The sequence below is a fragment of the Anabrus simplex genome, chromosome 7 (assembly GCF_040414725.1).
Source record: "Anabrus simplex isolate iqAnaSimp1 chromosome 7, ASM4041472v1, whole genome shotgun sequence".
Classification (NCBI taxonomy): Eukaryota; Metazoa; Arthropoda; class Insecta; order Orthoptera; family Tettigoniidae; genus Anabrus; species Anabrus simplex.
Window position 1 is genome coordinate 207,148,911 of NC_090271.1, and position 18,826 is coordinate 207,167,736.

At 39.7% G+C, this 18,826-nt stretch overlaps 1 protein-coding gene across 1 annotated transcript in view; it reads right to left on the minus strand.

Moving 5' to 3' along the window:
• The window catches only part of Spred (Sprouty-related protein with EVH-1 domain), an 80,332-nt gene that overhangs the window by 49,120 nt on the left and 12,386 nt on the right, over nt 1-18,826 (minus strand). The window contains exon 2 of the mRNA XM_067150856.2: nt 5,010-5,193. Within this exon, the coding sequence (XP_067006957.2) occupies nt 5,010-5,193 (184 nt within the window). The remainder of the gene's footprint in view (nt 1-5,009; nt 5,194-18,826) is intronic.

An 18,826-nucleotide genomic window follows, 5' to 3' on the forward strand; every position in this document is an offset into this window, starting at 1 on the left:
CGAACCAGCCCTCAGATACAGGTAAAATTGCCTGACCCGGCCATGAATTGAACCCGAGGCCTCCGTGTAAGAGGCAAGCACGCTACCCCTACACCATGGGGCCGGCTCCTGTGTTATTGCGCACGAAGTGAAATCCAAGACGATAACGCAGATTTCCACGGAATTATTCAGCCGAATTATTTACGATGTCTCAGTTGTCATCGCTAGACTCTTATCTTACTACTACGTCATAAGTGTCCGGGCATGGGATGAAAACTTTTATCCAAGCAGTCAAGATAATTATTATCCAATGCTATTAAAGTTTTATTTTATAAACTCATCAGTAATGTAACGTAAAATCATCAATAACTGGGAAGAAATATTAACCTAATTACCGTATGTTTAAAAGAAATTGAAAAAAATGAATGTTTGTTACTGACGTCTCGGAATACAGTCAACTATACAGTAGATCTACACCGCGCTAGCTAGAGTCCGGTTTGCGAGCTTTGCGCAAGCGCAGTAGTGTGTCGCAACCAACGAGCTAAACTGATAAATTGTTGCATGCTTCCTTGCTGCCTAACAGTATTGGCTGCTCTGGAATGGACAGATCACAGATGCATTTATTTGTTTCAGATTTACGTGATTACTGTAGACATGTGTGCGTGAGAATTTAAGTTTTTAATTTGTGTTTTGGGTGTTTGCAGAAATAATTTGTTTTAATAGTGAACAATTACGGAAAGTCATTTATATCGCAAAACATTAACGTGTGAAGCATTTATAAGCGATTATGGGTAAATATAGAAACTATTCTGCGGGCTTCAAGCTAAGCGTAATTGCCTTCGCTGAACAGCACGGGAACAGAGCTGCAGAAAGAAAATTTTCTGTGAGTGAAAAGTTGGTGCGTGACTGGCGGAAAGTAAAAAACAAGCTAAAAAGCACAAACCCTTCTAGACGCGCGTTTAGAGGTCCTAAAACAGGGAAGTTTCCTATAACTGACGAAGAAGTGTTTAGGTACGTCAGTGAAATACGTAACAATGGCTGCAGTGTATCGTATGAAATGTTACAAATTAAGGGACAGGAGGTAGCGCGCAAACACAACATACCGGTAACTCAGTTTAAGGCGACTCGTGGGTGGATTAAGGGGTTCATGCGACGACACAATCTGTCAGTGCGAAGGAGAACAACACTAAGCCAAAAGTTGCCTGCTGATTACACGGACAAGATTGTAAATTTTCACCGATTTGTCATACGTTTGCGCAAGGAAACTTCGTACTTGCTTTCTCAAATCGGTAATGCCGATTAGACTCCAATCTTTTTTGATATGCCTCGCAACAGCACTATTGCGCTAAAAGGATCACGGAGTGTATTAATGAAAACCAGCGGTAGTGAGAAGTTGCGATGCACGGCAATGCTAGCCATTACAGCTGACGGGAGAAAGTTGCCGCCTTACATCATTTTCAAGAGGAAAACGATGCGTAAGAATATACAGTTTCCCCGTGGAATTCATGTACGAGTGCAACCAAAGGGTTGGATGGACGTAGAACTCATGCTGGACTGGGTTAAACAACCAGCTCTGCTTGTTTTAGATAGTTTCCGAGGTCACCTCGTGAACGAAGTGAAGCAAATTCTCACTACAAATAAGACACGACAGATAGTCATTCCTGGTGGCCTAACATCTGCTTTGCAGCTACTAGACGTATGTGTTAATAAACCCTTTAAAGACCACTTACGTCGATTTTACAACGAGTGGATGAGCGGCGATCAGCAATTGACGCCCGCCTTGTTATGCTCGTGGGTGAAGAAGAGTTGGGATCTTATACCACCTGAACTAGTCTCCAAGAGCTTCAAAAGGACTGGGATTTCGAATGCACTAGACGGTTCCGAAGATGACGCAGTGTGGCAGTGAGACGAAGAATCTGATACTGGTATTAACAGAGGCGAGGACGGCGCATCAGATAGCGAAACCTGCGATAGCGACACCGAAGATTTGGAATAAATTGCGTACCGGTAAGTCCGCATTTCACAACAAAGCGATAATTTTTGGCAAGTGTAATATTTTAACTTTAATAGTCAAATTAATGACAAATTAACTTAATACGTTCATTTTTATTTTCAGGTTGGAAAAACGTTCGCCAAATTGTTGCGAAAAATTATGAATTTTGTTTTAGACTACTTTAATTATTTTGATGTATAAACGCGAGTATTACGTGCATCTTAAATTTGTATCAAATACAATTTAGTTATAAATACATTTTTTGAGTAATACAAATACTGGTATTAAATATTCATCGTATAATGGTCGCACCCTACAATTGTTTTCGAAAATTTTGGTATAAAAAGTGCAACGATTATGCCGTGAAATACGGTAATCTATTAGGATCCATTCTGTATAGGTGTCCACAGAAAGTCAGACGTTTTCTTCTGATGGCAGAGCTCATTGTTGGGTTTGTACCATCGCCTTCCATCTGGTAGGATCCTTGGCCCTATTATTCTTCTTCTTCTTCTTCTCAGGAATTTCCGTTCTTGCACTTCCAGGGCTCTCAGTGGGGTCTTTTTAGTTAGGGATAGGCATTCTGCTGCGTAGAGGACTGATGGTCTGACTACTGCATTATAGTGTCTCAGCTTTACATTCTTTGATAAATGCTTTGAGGCATACAGTTTTCTGCAGGCATGGTAGGCCCTTGTCTAATTTGATTCTCCTTTGTTCAAGAGCCATCGTTTCACTTAGGTCCTCCGATATCCACTCTCTGAGGTATTTCACATTTTTAGCTCCCTTGATGTGTTTTGTTTCTCAGAAATGAATTTTTAAAAATATAAAATCCCGTTTAAATTTGATTCGCCCTCATATTTTGGGTGCCATTGATGTAAACAGTTCATCTGCAGAAAGCCTGTTAGATTTGGATACAAAAGCTGGAACCTCAACACAAAACATGGGTACCTAGTACATTCCGAGTTTTGCCAGCAGACAAAGGATCCATCAACTAGATTTCAAGCGAGAAGTGGCAAAAGTAAATTTCAGAAGATACCAGGTCCACCCTAGGACAGTGGGAAGAAACTCAATGTTGCCAGCATTGTCTTCAGAGTGTAATGCAGATTATAAAAAGTAATTCAGCAGGGCAGCTGCCCCATTACTTGTGCTACTGAACGACAATTATTTTTTACACGGATAATTTCTTTTTGTTCCCTGCGCTATTCTCCTACCTCACATCCCTTGGTCATTCAAGCATAGGGACCATAAGGGGGAACAGAATTGCAAAAAAGATGTCCATTGTTGAATACACAAATGTTTTCTAAGGATTGCAGATATTTTGAGACATCAATGGAGATGAATGATGGACTTCTATACGTAGGATCCAGTTCCATGGCTAAATGGTTAGATCCATCAACTAGATTTCAAGCGAGAAGTGGCAAAAGTAAATTTCAGAAGATACCAGGTCCACCCTAGGACAGTGGGAAGAAACTCAATGTTGCCAGCATTGTCTTCAGAGTTTGGTCACAAGGGTCCCGGGTTCGATTCCCGGCAGGGTCGGGAATTTTAACCATCATTGGTTAATTTCGCTGACATGGGGGCTGGGTGTATGTATCTTCATCATTTCATCGTCATCACGACGCGCAGGTTGCATACGGGCGTCAAATCAAAAGACCTGCACCTGGCAAGCCGAACATGACCTCGGACACTCCCGGCACCAAAAGCCATACGCCATTTCATATGCAGGAGTAAACAATGGAGCTGTAACAATGATTTCATCTTCATGTGGCACAAAGAAAGTCAGTGAAGTAGAGATATTCCCAAGAAAAAAAAGCAACATGCCATAGTTTCAAGGCCTACAGTAATAACGAAATACAACTCATTTATGGTGGTACTGATTAGGTGAATCAAAATGTGAGCAGTTATCAAATCACAATCTGGAGAAAAAAATGGTACTGGCCTTTGATTATGAGGATGCTGGACGTAGCCTTGCAGAATAGCTGGACTTTATGCAACAAAGCCAGCAGACAAAGGATCCATCAACTAGATTTCAAGTGAGAAGTGGCAAAAGTAAATTTGAGAAGATACCAGGTCCACCCTAGGACAGTGGGAAAAAACTCAATGTTGCCAGCATTGTCTTCAGATATCCGCATCATGGCGTCCATGAGATTCGATTGCACTGATCACCTCGAGGAACACACAGAAGAAAACAAAAGAAGAAAATGCGCTCGTAGTAACTAAATCAACTGTAAGAACCCAGTGTTCCACATGTAAAGCAGGAATTTGTATCAACTGTTTCATTCCATTCCATACTCACTAGTGTTTGTAATGGGATACATTTGGTATTGTAATGATACCGGCGAGCCTATACCATTAACGTAGCAGTTTCATTTCAGTATTGTTTCTCATACATGGTAGTACTGTATTTGATGTCTAAATAGAACATGCAATAATTTTATGCACTCACGTTTATTATTTTAGGAAATAAATCATATGCTGCATTGATCATAACCTATCTTTCTCATAAAATATGAAGAATAGTAAAATGGGAGTATTATTGAACTGTACAAACGGCATTTTACTATTCACCGTATTTTCAACAACACATGTCAAAACTATATTTTAACAAATCATGTAATTTTGAGATCAACACTGATATTTTTTTTAATGGAGACTGTTTTTAATTTATCATGTTGCTAATCATTCAATGTCCTAATGTCTCAATACAGACACTAAAACACCAACACACTAATTCTCCAAAGGAGATTTTTTAGCTTATTCAAGTTGTTAATTATTTTAATATATGTACTGATGACGGCTCAAAAGGGATGAAACATGTCTACAATGTAAATGTAACTTATATCAGCCTTATAGATTGAATTACATAGTGTTAATAAGTGGATAAATCAAGTTTTTTTCTTATTTGTGATACTACAGTCAATACAGACCAACAAGATGAATTTCATCTCTTATAATAACTTATATCCTTTACACAACAATACAGAAAAGTAATATGTAACTTGAAAAAGTGGCAAAAAATTTCCATAGAATGGATACCTACCGATTGGTCTGATATTCGTTTTCCAAATATAAGATACTCATGTTTAATTTCATCTAGATCACAAGATATTGCACGTTTCCGGACAGACACGTTGGATAGGCCCCCTCCCCCCATGGGGACCCAGCCACCCGTGCTGTCGTCGCGCATCATCACCTGCGCTCGCACACGAACCAGATAGTCCCCACTGAAACAAAATAAAAACAAACAGTATTAAAAATTGCAAATTTAATTTCATTATATTTTTATTAACTAATTATAATAATCATCGTTGTTGGTGTTTGGGTCATAGGTCCATAAGCTGGTTGGATGCAGCTATCCATGCCATCCTATACTGTGCTAAACTTTTTGTTTCTATGTAACTATTACATCCTATATCTACTCTAATCTGTTTGCCATATTCATGCCTTGGTCTTCCCCAGCCGTTTTTACCATCTATATGCCTGATTCCCTTAAAAACTAACTGAACAAGCCCTGGTGTTTTACGATGTGGCCTATCATTGTATCTCTTCTTGCAATCAAATTTTGCCAAATCGGTCTCCTCTCAGCAATTCGATTCAGTATATCTCTGTTCACGATTTGATCTACCCATCTCACCTTCAGCATTCCTCTGTAACAAATTTCCAACGCTTCTATTGTCCTTTCTGAGCTAGTTATTGTCCATGTTTCACTTCCAACCAATGCCAGCACCAGATGAAAGTCTTCAAAACTGTCTTTCAAATTCCTTTATCAAGGTTCAAAATGAGCAAATTTCTTTTCTTAAGAAAGGCCTTCCTTGCTTGTCCTAGTCTACATTTTATGTCCTCCTTACTTATTATACTACCCAAGTAGCAATATCCATTTAGTAACTTTAAGACTTCATTTTGTAATCTAATATTTCCTGCATCAATTGACTTTGTACAACTGCACTTCATTACTCATATTGAATTTATGTATTTATATATTTATTTTCATCTTGTACTCTTTCTTCAAGACTGTGTCCAAAACAATCAGCAATTTCTGCAGATCTTCTGCAGACTTTGATAAAATAATATCATTGGCAAATCTCAGAGTTTTAATTTCTTTTCCTTGGGTTGTGATTCCTTTCCCAAATTCCCCTGATTTCCTATACTGCCTGTTCTATATAAACATTCTTGAGAGGCCAAAGGTGAACAGTATAAAAGCTAACATCGTTGGTCACCAACCCGAATAGGTTGGTAACGTCTATCATATGAGGGACAACAGGCTCCCTCGACAAACTCTGTATACAGTAGTAAACACATCAGTACACACACACAAAAAAAATACAAAGATATAATGAAACAACAACCATTTGGTTACGCCTGCAATTGCTTGTAATTGAACAGGAGACTGTACGGCCTATTTCATAAGTTTAAATTGTGCACTGTGCGCGTTATAGTCTGTGAGGCAACACATACTGCTCACAAGCTCAGTTGCAGCTTGCCAAGGCACGACCGCGATGTCACAGAACACGTGGCCTGCACACCAGAAGGCATGATCTAGAAGCTTTTTTTCTATCTTCGCTTCCTGATGAGATAACGGCAAATGTAAAACGGGATCGTGTAGCTGGCAATAAATAGCTCGTACTCAAATTTCAAGTCAATAGGCACATTATTTACGGATATATTAAGATGTTAAAATATCGGGCGATATCCATGACGTTTCGCTCAGGGTCAAGTTTTTGTATAAAAGGCCAGACTGAAGACTCAACGATACACAGCGACCTACAACAGAAACCGGCGGAGGTCTGCTGCATGCACCAGCAAGTATGATTTGAATTAGTGCGTGGAGTACCAAGTTCCGAATGTCTGCAACTTCAAATTTGGTATCAGCGATGCACGACCTAGGTGAGAACTCTGACTGTGACAGCAGTGTAACTTTAAACTTTTCGCCCACTTCTAGAGGACTTATTTCAAAGTTGTAGCATTGAGACACTAACATATTACGTTGCTTGCTTGAAAAGCCAAGTATTATACTTTGTTCAATGGGACATATTTTTGTGCTGTGTACTACAGAACTGTCAGTAACCAACATAGCTTAACAATTTAATGAAAGGTTTACGTATTTGAACTTCTGCCAAGTGGCCAGTTATTTAGGACTCTGTTTCTTAAAATGACGTGACCATTATTTCACGTAAGGGAACATAAACTATGGAACTGAGCATTAATACTTTATGGTGTGTGAGATAGACAGCAGACTGTTACGTGCCCATTATTTTATGTGAGAGAACATAGACTATGGAATTGAACATTACGATATTAATGTGTGAGAGAGAGAATGTACAGACCGTTTAGAATTCACGAACTGTATTCAAAATTACAGACGCCAACACAGTGCATTCAGCGTATTGAACTTGTCCAGTTGGACAGTGACTGTTCGATCGCATTATTAAGTGGAGCCTTGGTTCAAATATCATAACTGAAATTTCCCTACAAACGTTACACCTGTTAATTATGAACCGACAGTGCTATAACACACCAAGTGGCATGAGCAATTTGACACCACATGCATAGACTTCACCAACCGTATCATCGTATGAACGTGGTGATAGTGTTCCGGATCGTCGGGGGACATTGTGGTGGTGTTCCTGGTTGCCAGCAGATACATGGTACTATGGGGCTGCGAGGACGCAGTCAGGCGGAGCCAGCAACTTCAAGATCCAGAACAATTTAAAGGTGATATGCACCTGTGTTGTTTAAAGAACAGTCAGTTTGAACCTTATGAACTGTGACTTCCAATTTAACTTCCAAGTTCACAAGTCACTTTCAGTTTTTCAAGTAACTATCAATTTCTCAAGTGACTTTCAATTTTACAAATAACTCTCAAATTTATATGTAAAGCCAGTGTAATATCAAGTCTTACCAGACCTACTCCAAAGCTCAAACGAACTTGCTAATGAGTGGAAAGAACTTTGAAGGACATTTATAGAATGAAATCGAGACAGCCATTTCATTAGATATTTTTCCAGTGAATTAGAACTTGAGTCATATCAATTTTACTTCTTACCTCAAGAATGGATTCTAATTAATGATAATTTTTGAATTGGGCATTCAGTTTAGAACTTCAAGAGTGTATTTATTTTCATAATAAATCAAACTGATTAATTATTCCAAGAAGGAACTTTATTTATTTCATTATGATTTTGAATTAAGCATTTGCTTGAAGCTTCAAGAATGAACTTTGACCATTTTATTATAACTGTCAATCATTAGCAGAATTCAAACGTCAAGAATAATATTTGCTTTCAAATATCAAATTTTGATGGTATGCAAGTTCCATTTGACAAGGGTTTCATGACATCACAGGGAATTTAGTTACATGTGCCAATAGTAATAGAAGTTAGTGTGGCCTACTATGCAATATTTATTCAACTGCAATTCCCTCTCTGTATAATCTCCTGATCTAAGACTGCACATGCCCTGCATACTTCTCATGCTCGATCACGCACGTGATTGTGTTACTGGTACAATATAAAGTGTGTGTGTGTGTGTACACACATATACATACATACACAATTCATATAACAATATCCAAGTTTCTTAGATAGTCCCTAGAGTCATGTGTCATGTTGACAAAACCTCTCCAGGATTACCATGGTAAGCCCTCATGGAACACTCCTATACACTATGTCTCTCAGCACCACAGCAACACTTGAGAGATGGCAACTTGCTCCACTTGTAGAGAGCATCGAGCACGCACACCGTGGCTGGTCTGAATTCTATTTAGTCTAGCCGCACAGCCTCCTGGGGAGATGAAATCTAGGATTCTTCATGGCGATAGAACACACAACACCAAATTCTGGTGCAGCAATTGAGTTTCAGTCGAGTGACCACTGGTTAATGAAAGAACAATGCTCCGCTGTTAGTCTCTGATCTGTGCACAGGGGCGGGTTCCTTGATTTTAGCTTGGTGGATGGGTCAGCAATGTCATTGCGACTTGGTAATTGTGAATTTTCTATCTTGTGAAATTCTTTGACCACAGCATGAAGTTGGTGAAGACGTGAAGGAGCAATGTGACACAGAAAAGGAAGCTACGGAGTTGGGAAGAGCTATCAGTCTGGACAGAGATTTTGGGAAACTGAAGAACTGAGCCAGATTCCTACAACAAAATAGGAATGCCAATGTGATCAACACTTCTAACAAAACGCCAGTGTCATCTCCGCTGACAGGTATGTAGTTCTCCTACCCTGTCGCAACAATGACAGTCAACTGGGTGACTCATATGGACATGCCAGCATTAGACTGCAGCAATCGGAGAGTTGTCTACAAAGGCAGCCTAAACTGTGTGCTGCTTATGATTTCCTTCCAGAGTATAAAGATCTAGGCTACATGAACAGGGCAACAAGCATGCAAGAGAATGCAGGCCAAATGTACTATTTACAGCATCATGCAGTCATCAAGTTCCACTACAAAGACACTAGTAGTTTTTGATGGGTCAGAGAGAACGACCACAGGTGTCTGTCTCAATGACAAACTGTTCGTCGGGCTGAGAGTACAGCAAGACCTGCAGTCCATCATTCTACAACTCAGAATGCATAACATAGCCTTCACAGCTGACATAAGTAAAATATACAAGCAGGTACATTGTTCTCAGCTTGTTGGGAGTTTGGATAGCTAGCCACTCTGATTCCCAGGACGCCAAAATGGGTCGAGGTAGCTGAGAACAAATATTCCTAGCAGGTACATTGACAGGTCTACGAGGTAAAAGTTCCACTTCCTTTGCAGCTTCATCCACAAGTTTACTTTCTGCAATCCCAACGTGGCTTGGGAGCCACGCGAAAGTGATTCTGATGTCACCATCACATAATCTGGCTAGGTCATGAATCTGCTGTACCAGTGAGTGTTGCGGGAAACAGGTGTCAGACTGCAGAGAACTTAATGAATCTGTACACATGAGAAACTGGTTTCTTTCGTCACTCAGTGCAAACTGCAGAGCTTGTAACATGGCGAAAAGCTCCGCAGCATACATGCTACAGGCACTAGGAAGCGAGATCCTCAAACTGATATTATCGGAGACGAAAGAGCAGCCCACATTTTCTCCAATCTTAGAACCATCCGTGAAGACATGTCTCGCAGCTGGATACTGGTGAACAAACTCCTGGAAATACCTCTGATGAACAGAGTCATATTCACCTTGGGCCCACGGAGTAGATCTAAACATACATCGAGTCACGGAACTAACCATAGAGGTACTATGCCAAAAGTCCACTCAAGGCAACCACCAATAGCCACCATCTAACTCACAACACAAGCTATCAATTTGAATCCCAATCAGCCATGTGGCATTCAGCCGGTTTTGGTACCTGTGCCGCTAGCAAGAAGGCATATGAAGCTTAACAGTTGTGGAGCTCTGTTACTTACTCGACTAGTGCACAAAACTAAGCCGATCTTGGAATAAGAAATCTCAAACTATAATCTGGACTGATTCAACCATCGTACTCTCATGGTTATCATTACCAGCTATCAGATGGAAAACATCTGTTGCTAACCGAGTAGCACAAATTCAAGATCTTGTCGAAGGAAGCACATCGATGCATGTATCCTCCCAGGACAACCCTGCAGGTCTAATATCACGAGGTGCTAACCCCACTTCACTAAGCAACCTTTATGTATGGTGGCATGGCCGATCATGGCTAACTCAATCTATGTTGGACTGGCCAACATATACCCCAAATGTACCAGGCGAAGACCCACCAGAACCACAAACATCAACCACTGTTGCTTTATATGTGCAATGTAGCAAGGACAAATCTGTTAAAATACTCATCACTAACTCGTCTGCAGAGAGTAGTCCATTACTGCTTGAGAGTTGTCCATAACGTGCAGCATCCAGACAAACAAAAAAACAGCAACTGCCCAAGAATTGCAGAGGACACTCCAGTGCATCAGAAAGGCACAACAGGAAGTCTTTGGAAAGGAAATAGAGTATCTTCAAAGATATAAGAAGATCTCACCCAAAAGTGAACTTCGGAATCTCAATCCATTTCTTAACAGTGGATTTCTTTGCATAGGCAGATGACAATGTTACTCTCAGCTTTCTTACAACAAGCATCAGCTTATTTTACCAAAAGAAAGGCATTATCTATTGTATTTTGCACATATGTAGCATATAAATTATAAACAAAATTTTTCCACTTATTCAATACATAGTTTTATAGTATTTACACAGCGTGTATTTACATTACATGGGTTGCTTGGGACTAGTTTCGACCCTACTTAGGGTCATCAGCCATATTAATACAATACACAAATATTTTATGAATTCCTAAAACATGTTTCTAATGAACAGTAAAAACACTATGGAACAAATGTACAATTAACACTATGATGTGCGGTTGAATTAGGCAAAGTGTTACGGTGCTTAGAATGTTGCACATGAAAGTGAAATATTGTGTGTGACAATAGGTGAGCCATATATAATACAAGTACATAAATACGTTAAAAAGTCTGAGTATAGTAGTACAAATGAGATGCTCTATGTTGTGGATCGACTTGAGTCTAATGTTTTAGACACATGGTGGTTCAGATAGAATTCAGTAGGTCCTGGAAATACAATACGGTTGTGGACCGAGTGCTATGGTACTAAGAATGAACACAATATAACATGACACTTATAGTAAAAGTATACAAGGATGTAAAAATGTTTGAGTAACAAATATGTACATGATTCTCTAGAAGAATCTATGAAGAGTTGATTATACACTGTATCAGCTTAAGCAGAAATTTTGAACTTGGTGTATTAGGTAACCAATGACTGCAAGATTGATTGTTGGAATTGTGCAGACTGAATATGAAGTTTTATAATTCTTCTGGAGTTGTAAGTAGACAATGCGCATGGTGATATGAATGGGTGCAACTCTCAGCTCATAGCGGAACAAATGGGACCTATTAAAATGAGAAAAAGCCAGTAAAGTCGTAAAGTACGTGGAAAGAAGAATAGATAACAACGAAGCAAATGGACGACACTCACCTTGCGCGGCAATGTGTGCAGTTTAGCTGGTAGTGTGCAACTGGTGTGAGGATGTTAGTGGTGGAAGGAGATATATGGGAGGGGAGGAAGGTGAGGGGCAGGCACATGTGGGTTGGGCAGAGTGGTACTGGCTTCGGAGGGGTTGGAGGGAGGGGGGAATTTAAGACAGCTGAAGGGTGTGGGAGAAAGGGTAAATGTTTCAGAAAAATACCTTTAATTAAAATTAGGATCTTATTCTGATTAGCTGAATTGTTGTTTCTGAGAAAAAAGATAATTAAATCAAAAAGGATGTTGGGTTTCTCTGAGATTTCATTAAGATTGTAATTGGCATTATCCTTTTTGATTTGTTATTCACTTTTCTCAGAAACATTTGTTCAGCTAACCAAAATTCGATCCTAAGTTTAATTAAAGGTATTTTTCCAAAACAATTACCCTTTCTCGCACAACCTTCAGCTCTGTCTTAAATTCCCCCCCCTCCCTCCAACCCCACCCAAGCCAGTACCACTCTGCCCAACCCACATGCACCTGCCCCTCACCTTCCTCCCCTCCCATATATCTCCTTCTGCCACTAACATCCTCACACCAGTTGCACACTACCAGCTAAACTGCACACATCGCCGCGCAAGGTGAGTGTCCATTCACTTCGTTGTTATATATTCTTCTTTCCACGTACTTTACAACTTTACTGACTTTTTCTCATTTTAATAAGTCCCATTTGTTCTGCTATGAACTGAGAGTTCCACCCATTCATATCACCACGCACAGTGTCTACTTACAACTTCAGAATAATTATAAAACTTCATATTCAGTCTGCACAATTCCAACAATCAATCTTACAGTCATAACAACATAGCTTGGTTACCTAATACACCAAGTTCAAAATTTCTGCTTAAGTTGATACAGTGTATAGTCAATTCCTCATAGATTCTTCTAGAGAATCATGTACATATTTGTTCCTCAGACATTTTTACATCCTTGTATACTTTTACTATAAATGTCACGTTATATTGTGGTCATTCTTAGTACCATAGCACTCCGTCCACAACCGTAATAATAACAATAATAATAATTGTATGGCCTCAGCTACCATGTGCAGACATTTTGATTTGACACCATCTGGCTGTCTGCTCGTCAATTTCGACATCCCGTTTTACTCTAGGCCCACTAGATGGCAGACAGAGTAAACCGAATCTCTCTTGGGCGGCTATGGCTGAGATTTAATTAATTTTGTCGGGTAAATACCAAATGTGTCACCAGAGATCTTTTACATGCCGACATCGTACGACATGGAGTGTCGAGTGGACTTTTTTCCGCCCTTCAAAAATCAGACTACATCTGCCGGGTTTGAACCCGCTATCTTGGGATCTGGAGCCCGACACTCTACCACAGATACACAGAGGCAGCCGTAATGTACTGCTACGACATACTGAATTCTATCTGAAACATCATGTGTCTAAAAAATTCGACTCAAGTCGATCCACAACACAGAGCATCTCATTTGCACTTCTATACCCAGACATTTTTTAACGTATTTGTGTACTTATATTATATATGGCTCACCTATTGTCACACATAATATTTCACTTTCAGATGCAACATTCTTAGCACCATAGCACTTTGCCTTATTCAACCACACATCATAGTGTTAAATGTACCTTTGTTTCATAGTGTTTTTACTGCTCATTAGAAACATGTTTTAGGAATTCATGAAATATTTGTGTATTGTTTTAATATGGCTGATGATGACCCCAAGTAGGGTTGAAACTAGTCCCAAGCAACCCATGTAATGTAAATACACGCAGTGTAAATACTCTAAAACTATGTATTGAATAGGTGGAAATTTTTTATGTTTATAATTTATATGTAATCTCAGTTCAATACAGACCAATAACATGAAGTTTATAACCCTTGACATATGTAGCATTACCATAGGATATGATCTGGGTGCAACCTGGTATTTTTTCTCTAGCCTGCAGCTGCTGCTCGTCAGTGGTGTGTGTTTGTTGCACACAAACTCCCAGAATGACTTCTGCTGAAGAGAATTGGTCCCGATATACTCAAAATTCCAGTGGAACAGGCACGCTTTAGACCACAAAGAAATACAACAGATCAAGTTATGTCTCTTACAACCTACATAGAAGCAGGCTACCAAAGAAAACTAAGACTTCAGTGGCATTCAGAGACTTACCAGCAGCCTATGACACAGTCTGGAAAGACTGAGTACAAGTTCCTGAAAGTTATCCCATGTAGAATAACGACACGACTTTTGAACACCATGATGAGTCGAAGACACTTCTGTGTACACAAGGGTCGGTTCTTGCTCGCTTGTTTAGTTTATACATTGCAAACATGCTGAAGACACTTTCAAGGAAATTTGGATATGCAGATGACAGGGCAATCTCTATCAGAAACCAAACAGATGAGTAGATGGAAGAGATCTTGATAGAAAACCTTAATAAGTTGACACACTACTTTAAAATGTGGGAGCTCAAACCAAACACCAGCAAAACTGAAATCTGCTACTTTCATCTAAGCAACAAAATAGCTAATAAGGAGTTAAAGGTGTACATGGACAACCAGCAATTGAGACACAAAAGATACCGTAAATATCTAGTGGTCAAACTGGATAGAACATTGTCTTATAAACAACATCTCCAGAATGTGGTAAATGAAATGGCGTATGGCTTTTAGTGCTGGGAGAGTCCGAGGACATGTTGGGTTCGCCAGGTGCAGGTCTTTCGATTTGACTCCCGTAGGCGACCTGCGCATCGTGATGAGCATGATATGATGATGACACTCAGCCCCCATGCCAGCGAGGGAATATTTTGAACATCATCTCAATGTAAAAGGAAATCTTTCTGGTGGTATTGCAAACGGCCAAGCTCATGGAGAGGAGGAAAACGATGTTGGTGAAATTACGCTTGAGGAAGTGGAAAGGGTGGTAAATAAACTCCATTGTCATAAAACAGCAGGAATAGACGAAATTAGACCTGAAATTGTGAAGTATAGTGAGAAGGCAGGGATGAAACGGCTTCACAGAATAATAAGATTAGCATGGAGTGTTGGTAAGGTACCTTCAAATTGGACAAAAGCAGTAACTGCACCTATCTATAAGCATGGGAACAGGAAGGTTTCCAATAACTATCGAGGTATCTCATTGATTAGTGTACCAGGCAAAGTATTCACTGGCATCTTGGAAGGGAGGGTGCGATCAGTCGTTGAGAGGAAGATGGATGAAAACCAGTGTGGTTTCAGACCACAGAGGGGCTGTCAGGATCAGATTTTCAGTATGCAGCAGGTAACTGAAAAATGCTACAAGAGGAATAGGCAGTGTGTTTATGTCTCGTAGATCTAAAGAAAGCATATGGCAGGGTACCGAGGGAAAAGATGTTCGCCATACTGGGGGACTATGGAATTAAAGGCAGATTATTAAATTCAATCAAAGGCATTTATGTTGACAATTGATGATAGGAGTTCATGGTTCAGGGTAATTACAGGGGTTAGACAAGGCTGTAATCTTTCACCTTTGCTGTTCGTAGTTTACATGGATCATCTGCTGAAAGGTATAAAATGGCAGGGAGGGATTCAGTTAGGTGGAAATGTAGTAAGCAGTCTGGGCTATGCTGACGACTTAGTCTTAATGGCAGATTATGCGCGAAAGCCTGCAGTCTAATATCTTGGAACTTCAAAATAGGTGCAATGAGTATGGTATGAAAATTAGCCTTTCGAAGACTAAAGTGATGTCAGTAGATAAGAAATTCCACAGAATCGAATGTCAGCTGGTGATACAAAGCTAGAACAGGTAGATAATTTCAAGTATTTAGACTGTGTGTTCTCCCAGGATGGTAATATAGTGAGATTGAATTAAGGTGTAGTAAAGCTAATGCAGTGAGCTCGTAGTAGCGATCAGCAGTATTCTGTAAGAAGGAAGCTCCCAGACGAAATTATCTTTACATTGGTCTGTTTTCAAACCAACTTCGCTTTACGGGAGCAAAAGCTGGGTGGACTCAGGATATCTTATGAATAAATTACAAGTAAGAGACATGAAAGTAGCAAGAATGATTGCTGGTACAAACAGGTGGGAACAATGGCAGGACGGTACTCGGAATGAGGAGATAAAGGCTAATTTAGGAATGAACTCAATGGATGAACCTGTACGCATAAACTGGCTTCGGTGGTGGTGTCATATGAGGCGAATGGAGGATACGTTAGCTAGGAGAATAATGGACTGTTATGGAAGGTAAGAGAAGTAGAGGGAGACCAAGACGACGATGGTTAGACTCAGTTTCTAATGATTTAAAGATAAGAGGTATAGAACTAAATGAGGCCACAGCATTAGTTGCAAATAAGAGGATTGTGGCGACGTTTAGTAAATTCACAGGGGCTTGCAGACTGAACGCTGAAAGGCATAACAGTCTATAATGATAATGTATGTATGTATGTATAAATTTACTCATTCGGAACAAATATATCAGGTTCCCTATGGGAATCAACATCTGTATCATCTGATGGCCAGGCAGGCATCAATTTTTGGTAATGAGACAAAATCTCTCGTAGTGCATTGGCAGTGCAGGTGGCTCCAAGTAGCCTACGCAGTGGCCTCCACGGTATGTACCAGCCATGTGTCTTGGTAGGTGTGCTATTTACCAAATGTTGAGCCCAACTTAGCATACTTGGCTGGCAACCAGAAATGAGTTAGCTGGAAAATTTATAATGTCCAATAACCAATTCATATTGGTGTTACAATTACTTTCAAAGTTCCAACTTGAGTGAAAAGGATTATACTGTGTTAAGTGACATGCTAATCGTGACTTCAAGATTTTGAAATTGTGATTATTTGAAGTTTTGATACTTTTAGGGGCATCATAAGTCCCATATTAAGAGTGTTTATTTGTGCATTGATTTAATTATGATACGTATATTTATGATCGTCTGTTCTCATATTTGGCTGAAGATGACGCTCACCAGCATTGCAACTAGTTCTAAGTAAATGTTATAACTTATTTGGTTTAACTAGCTGATGTACCCGTGCTTCGCTACGGGATTCTCAGAAAGACTGACTTTGTGGTTTACCTAACTGAAATCAACATAGGTCATTACAAAAACGTAAGTAGGAATGTAGCGATTAAAAGCAATTCTATAATATAAAATACTCGATCAAATGGAAAGCTGCACGTTTTATCACTTTTAACAAACAGTGTTGCGGTTAGATTGCGGTGCCAATCTAATAGTCCAAAGTTCCAGAGCTGGGATGACCAGGCCGCAGATTGCCATGAACACTCATCTGCCATTATTCCGCTAATTATGCACACTGTTCATTCCAATCAGTGCCTCAGAGTAGGGATTGAATAGCCCGAATGCTATGATGATCCAGTGTGTTACGTACCAGCAGTATCAGAAAATTTATAAACCAGGGGAATGGCATGCTAAAGAAGAAAGTTATCTAACTCCCCAGCTACTTCCCATCAATATTCAGGCAGGCTGTTACACTCTGTACGACTGGGCGAGTTGACCGTGTGGTTAGCGGTGCGCAGCTGTGAGCTTGCATCCGAGAGATAGTGGATTCGAACCCACTGTCGGCAGCGCTGAAGATGGTATTCCGTGGTTTCCCACTTTCACACCAGTCAAATGCTGGGCCTGTACCTTAATTAAGGCCTAAGGCACTCCTAGCCCTTTCCTATCCCATCGTCGCCATAAAACCTATCTATGTCGGTGGGACGTAAATCAAATAAAAATACTTTGTACGCAGCAGTGTTCTTATCTGCCGGAGATGAGAGGCAACAGAAGACAAAGCACATCACGACAAACAATGGTCAATGTAACGTTATTGTTGATCAATGTTATGAGCTTTCTATATTGTAGGCCTACACATTTAGTTTTCTTTCGACTCTGGGATTAGTAAAATATTTTATGCCGTCAACTGTAGTTTCCTATTCTCCGACTATACATACCGATTTTCATTAAATACTGTTTACCCATTTTCTCGTTACTCGGTGCTGATATGGACTTGGTAATAAAAATCCAAATTCATGAATATCTTTGTGATCATAGCCAGTACGGTAACAATGTAGAAGACATGAATAATAGGAAATCTAATACTATACAACATTAGTTATGTAGCATTCATCGAATACACCTCTAATAAGAATTATTTGAGAATTACATTTTAGGCCTTCCCCTAAACTACCATTTCACTCAGTGTGAATAAAATAATTTACAGCTTAGACTATAGCGACTTATTTCCTGACTTTGCATACCGATTTTCATCAAGATAGGACTACTAATGACAACAATATTTGAGAATTAATTTTTAGGCCTTCCCCTAAACTACCATTTTTCTCAGCGTGAATACAATTATTGACAGCCTAGATTGTAGCAATTTATTCCAACTTTGCATACCCATTTTCTTTAAAATACGGCCACTAATAACAAATAGTTGAGAATTCAATTTTAGGCCTTCCCCTAAACTACCATTTCACTCAGCGCGAGTAGGATTTATAGCCTAGATTGTAGATGCTCAACCCCCGACTTCACATACCGATTTTCATTAGACCACTAATAACATAAATAGTTGAGAATTCAATTTTAGGCCTTCCCCTAAACTACCATTCCACTCAGCGTGAGTAAAATGATTTATAGCCTAGATTGTAGAGGCTCATCCCCCGACTTCACATACCGATTTTCATTAAATTCTCTTCAACCGTTTTCTCGTGATGCGTGTACATACATACATACAGACTGACAGAAATTACGGAAAAGTAAAAAGTGCATTTTCTTGTTACTATGGACATGACCGATACAGAAATACCATTATTTTCAAATTCTGAGCAATGTACAGACAAAACTCTTAT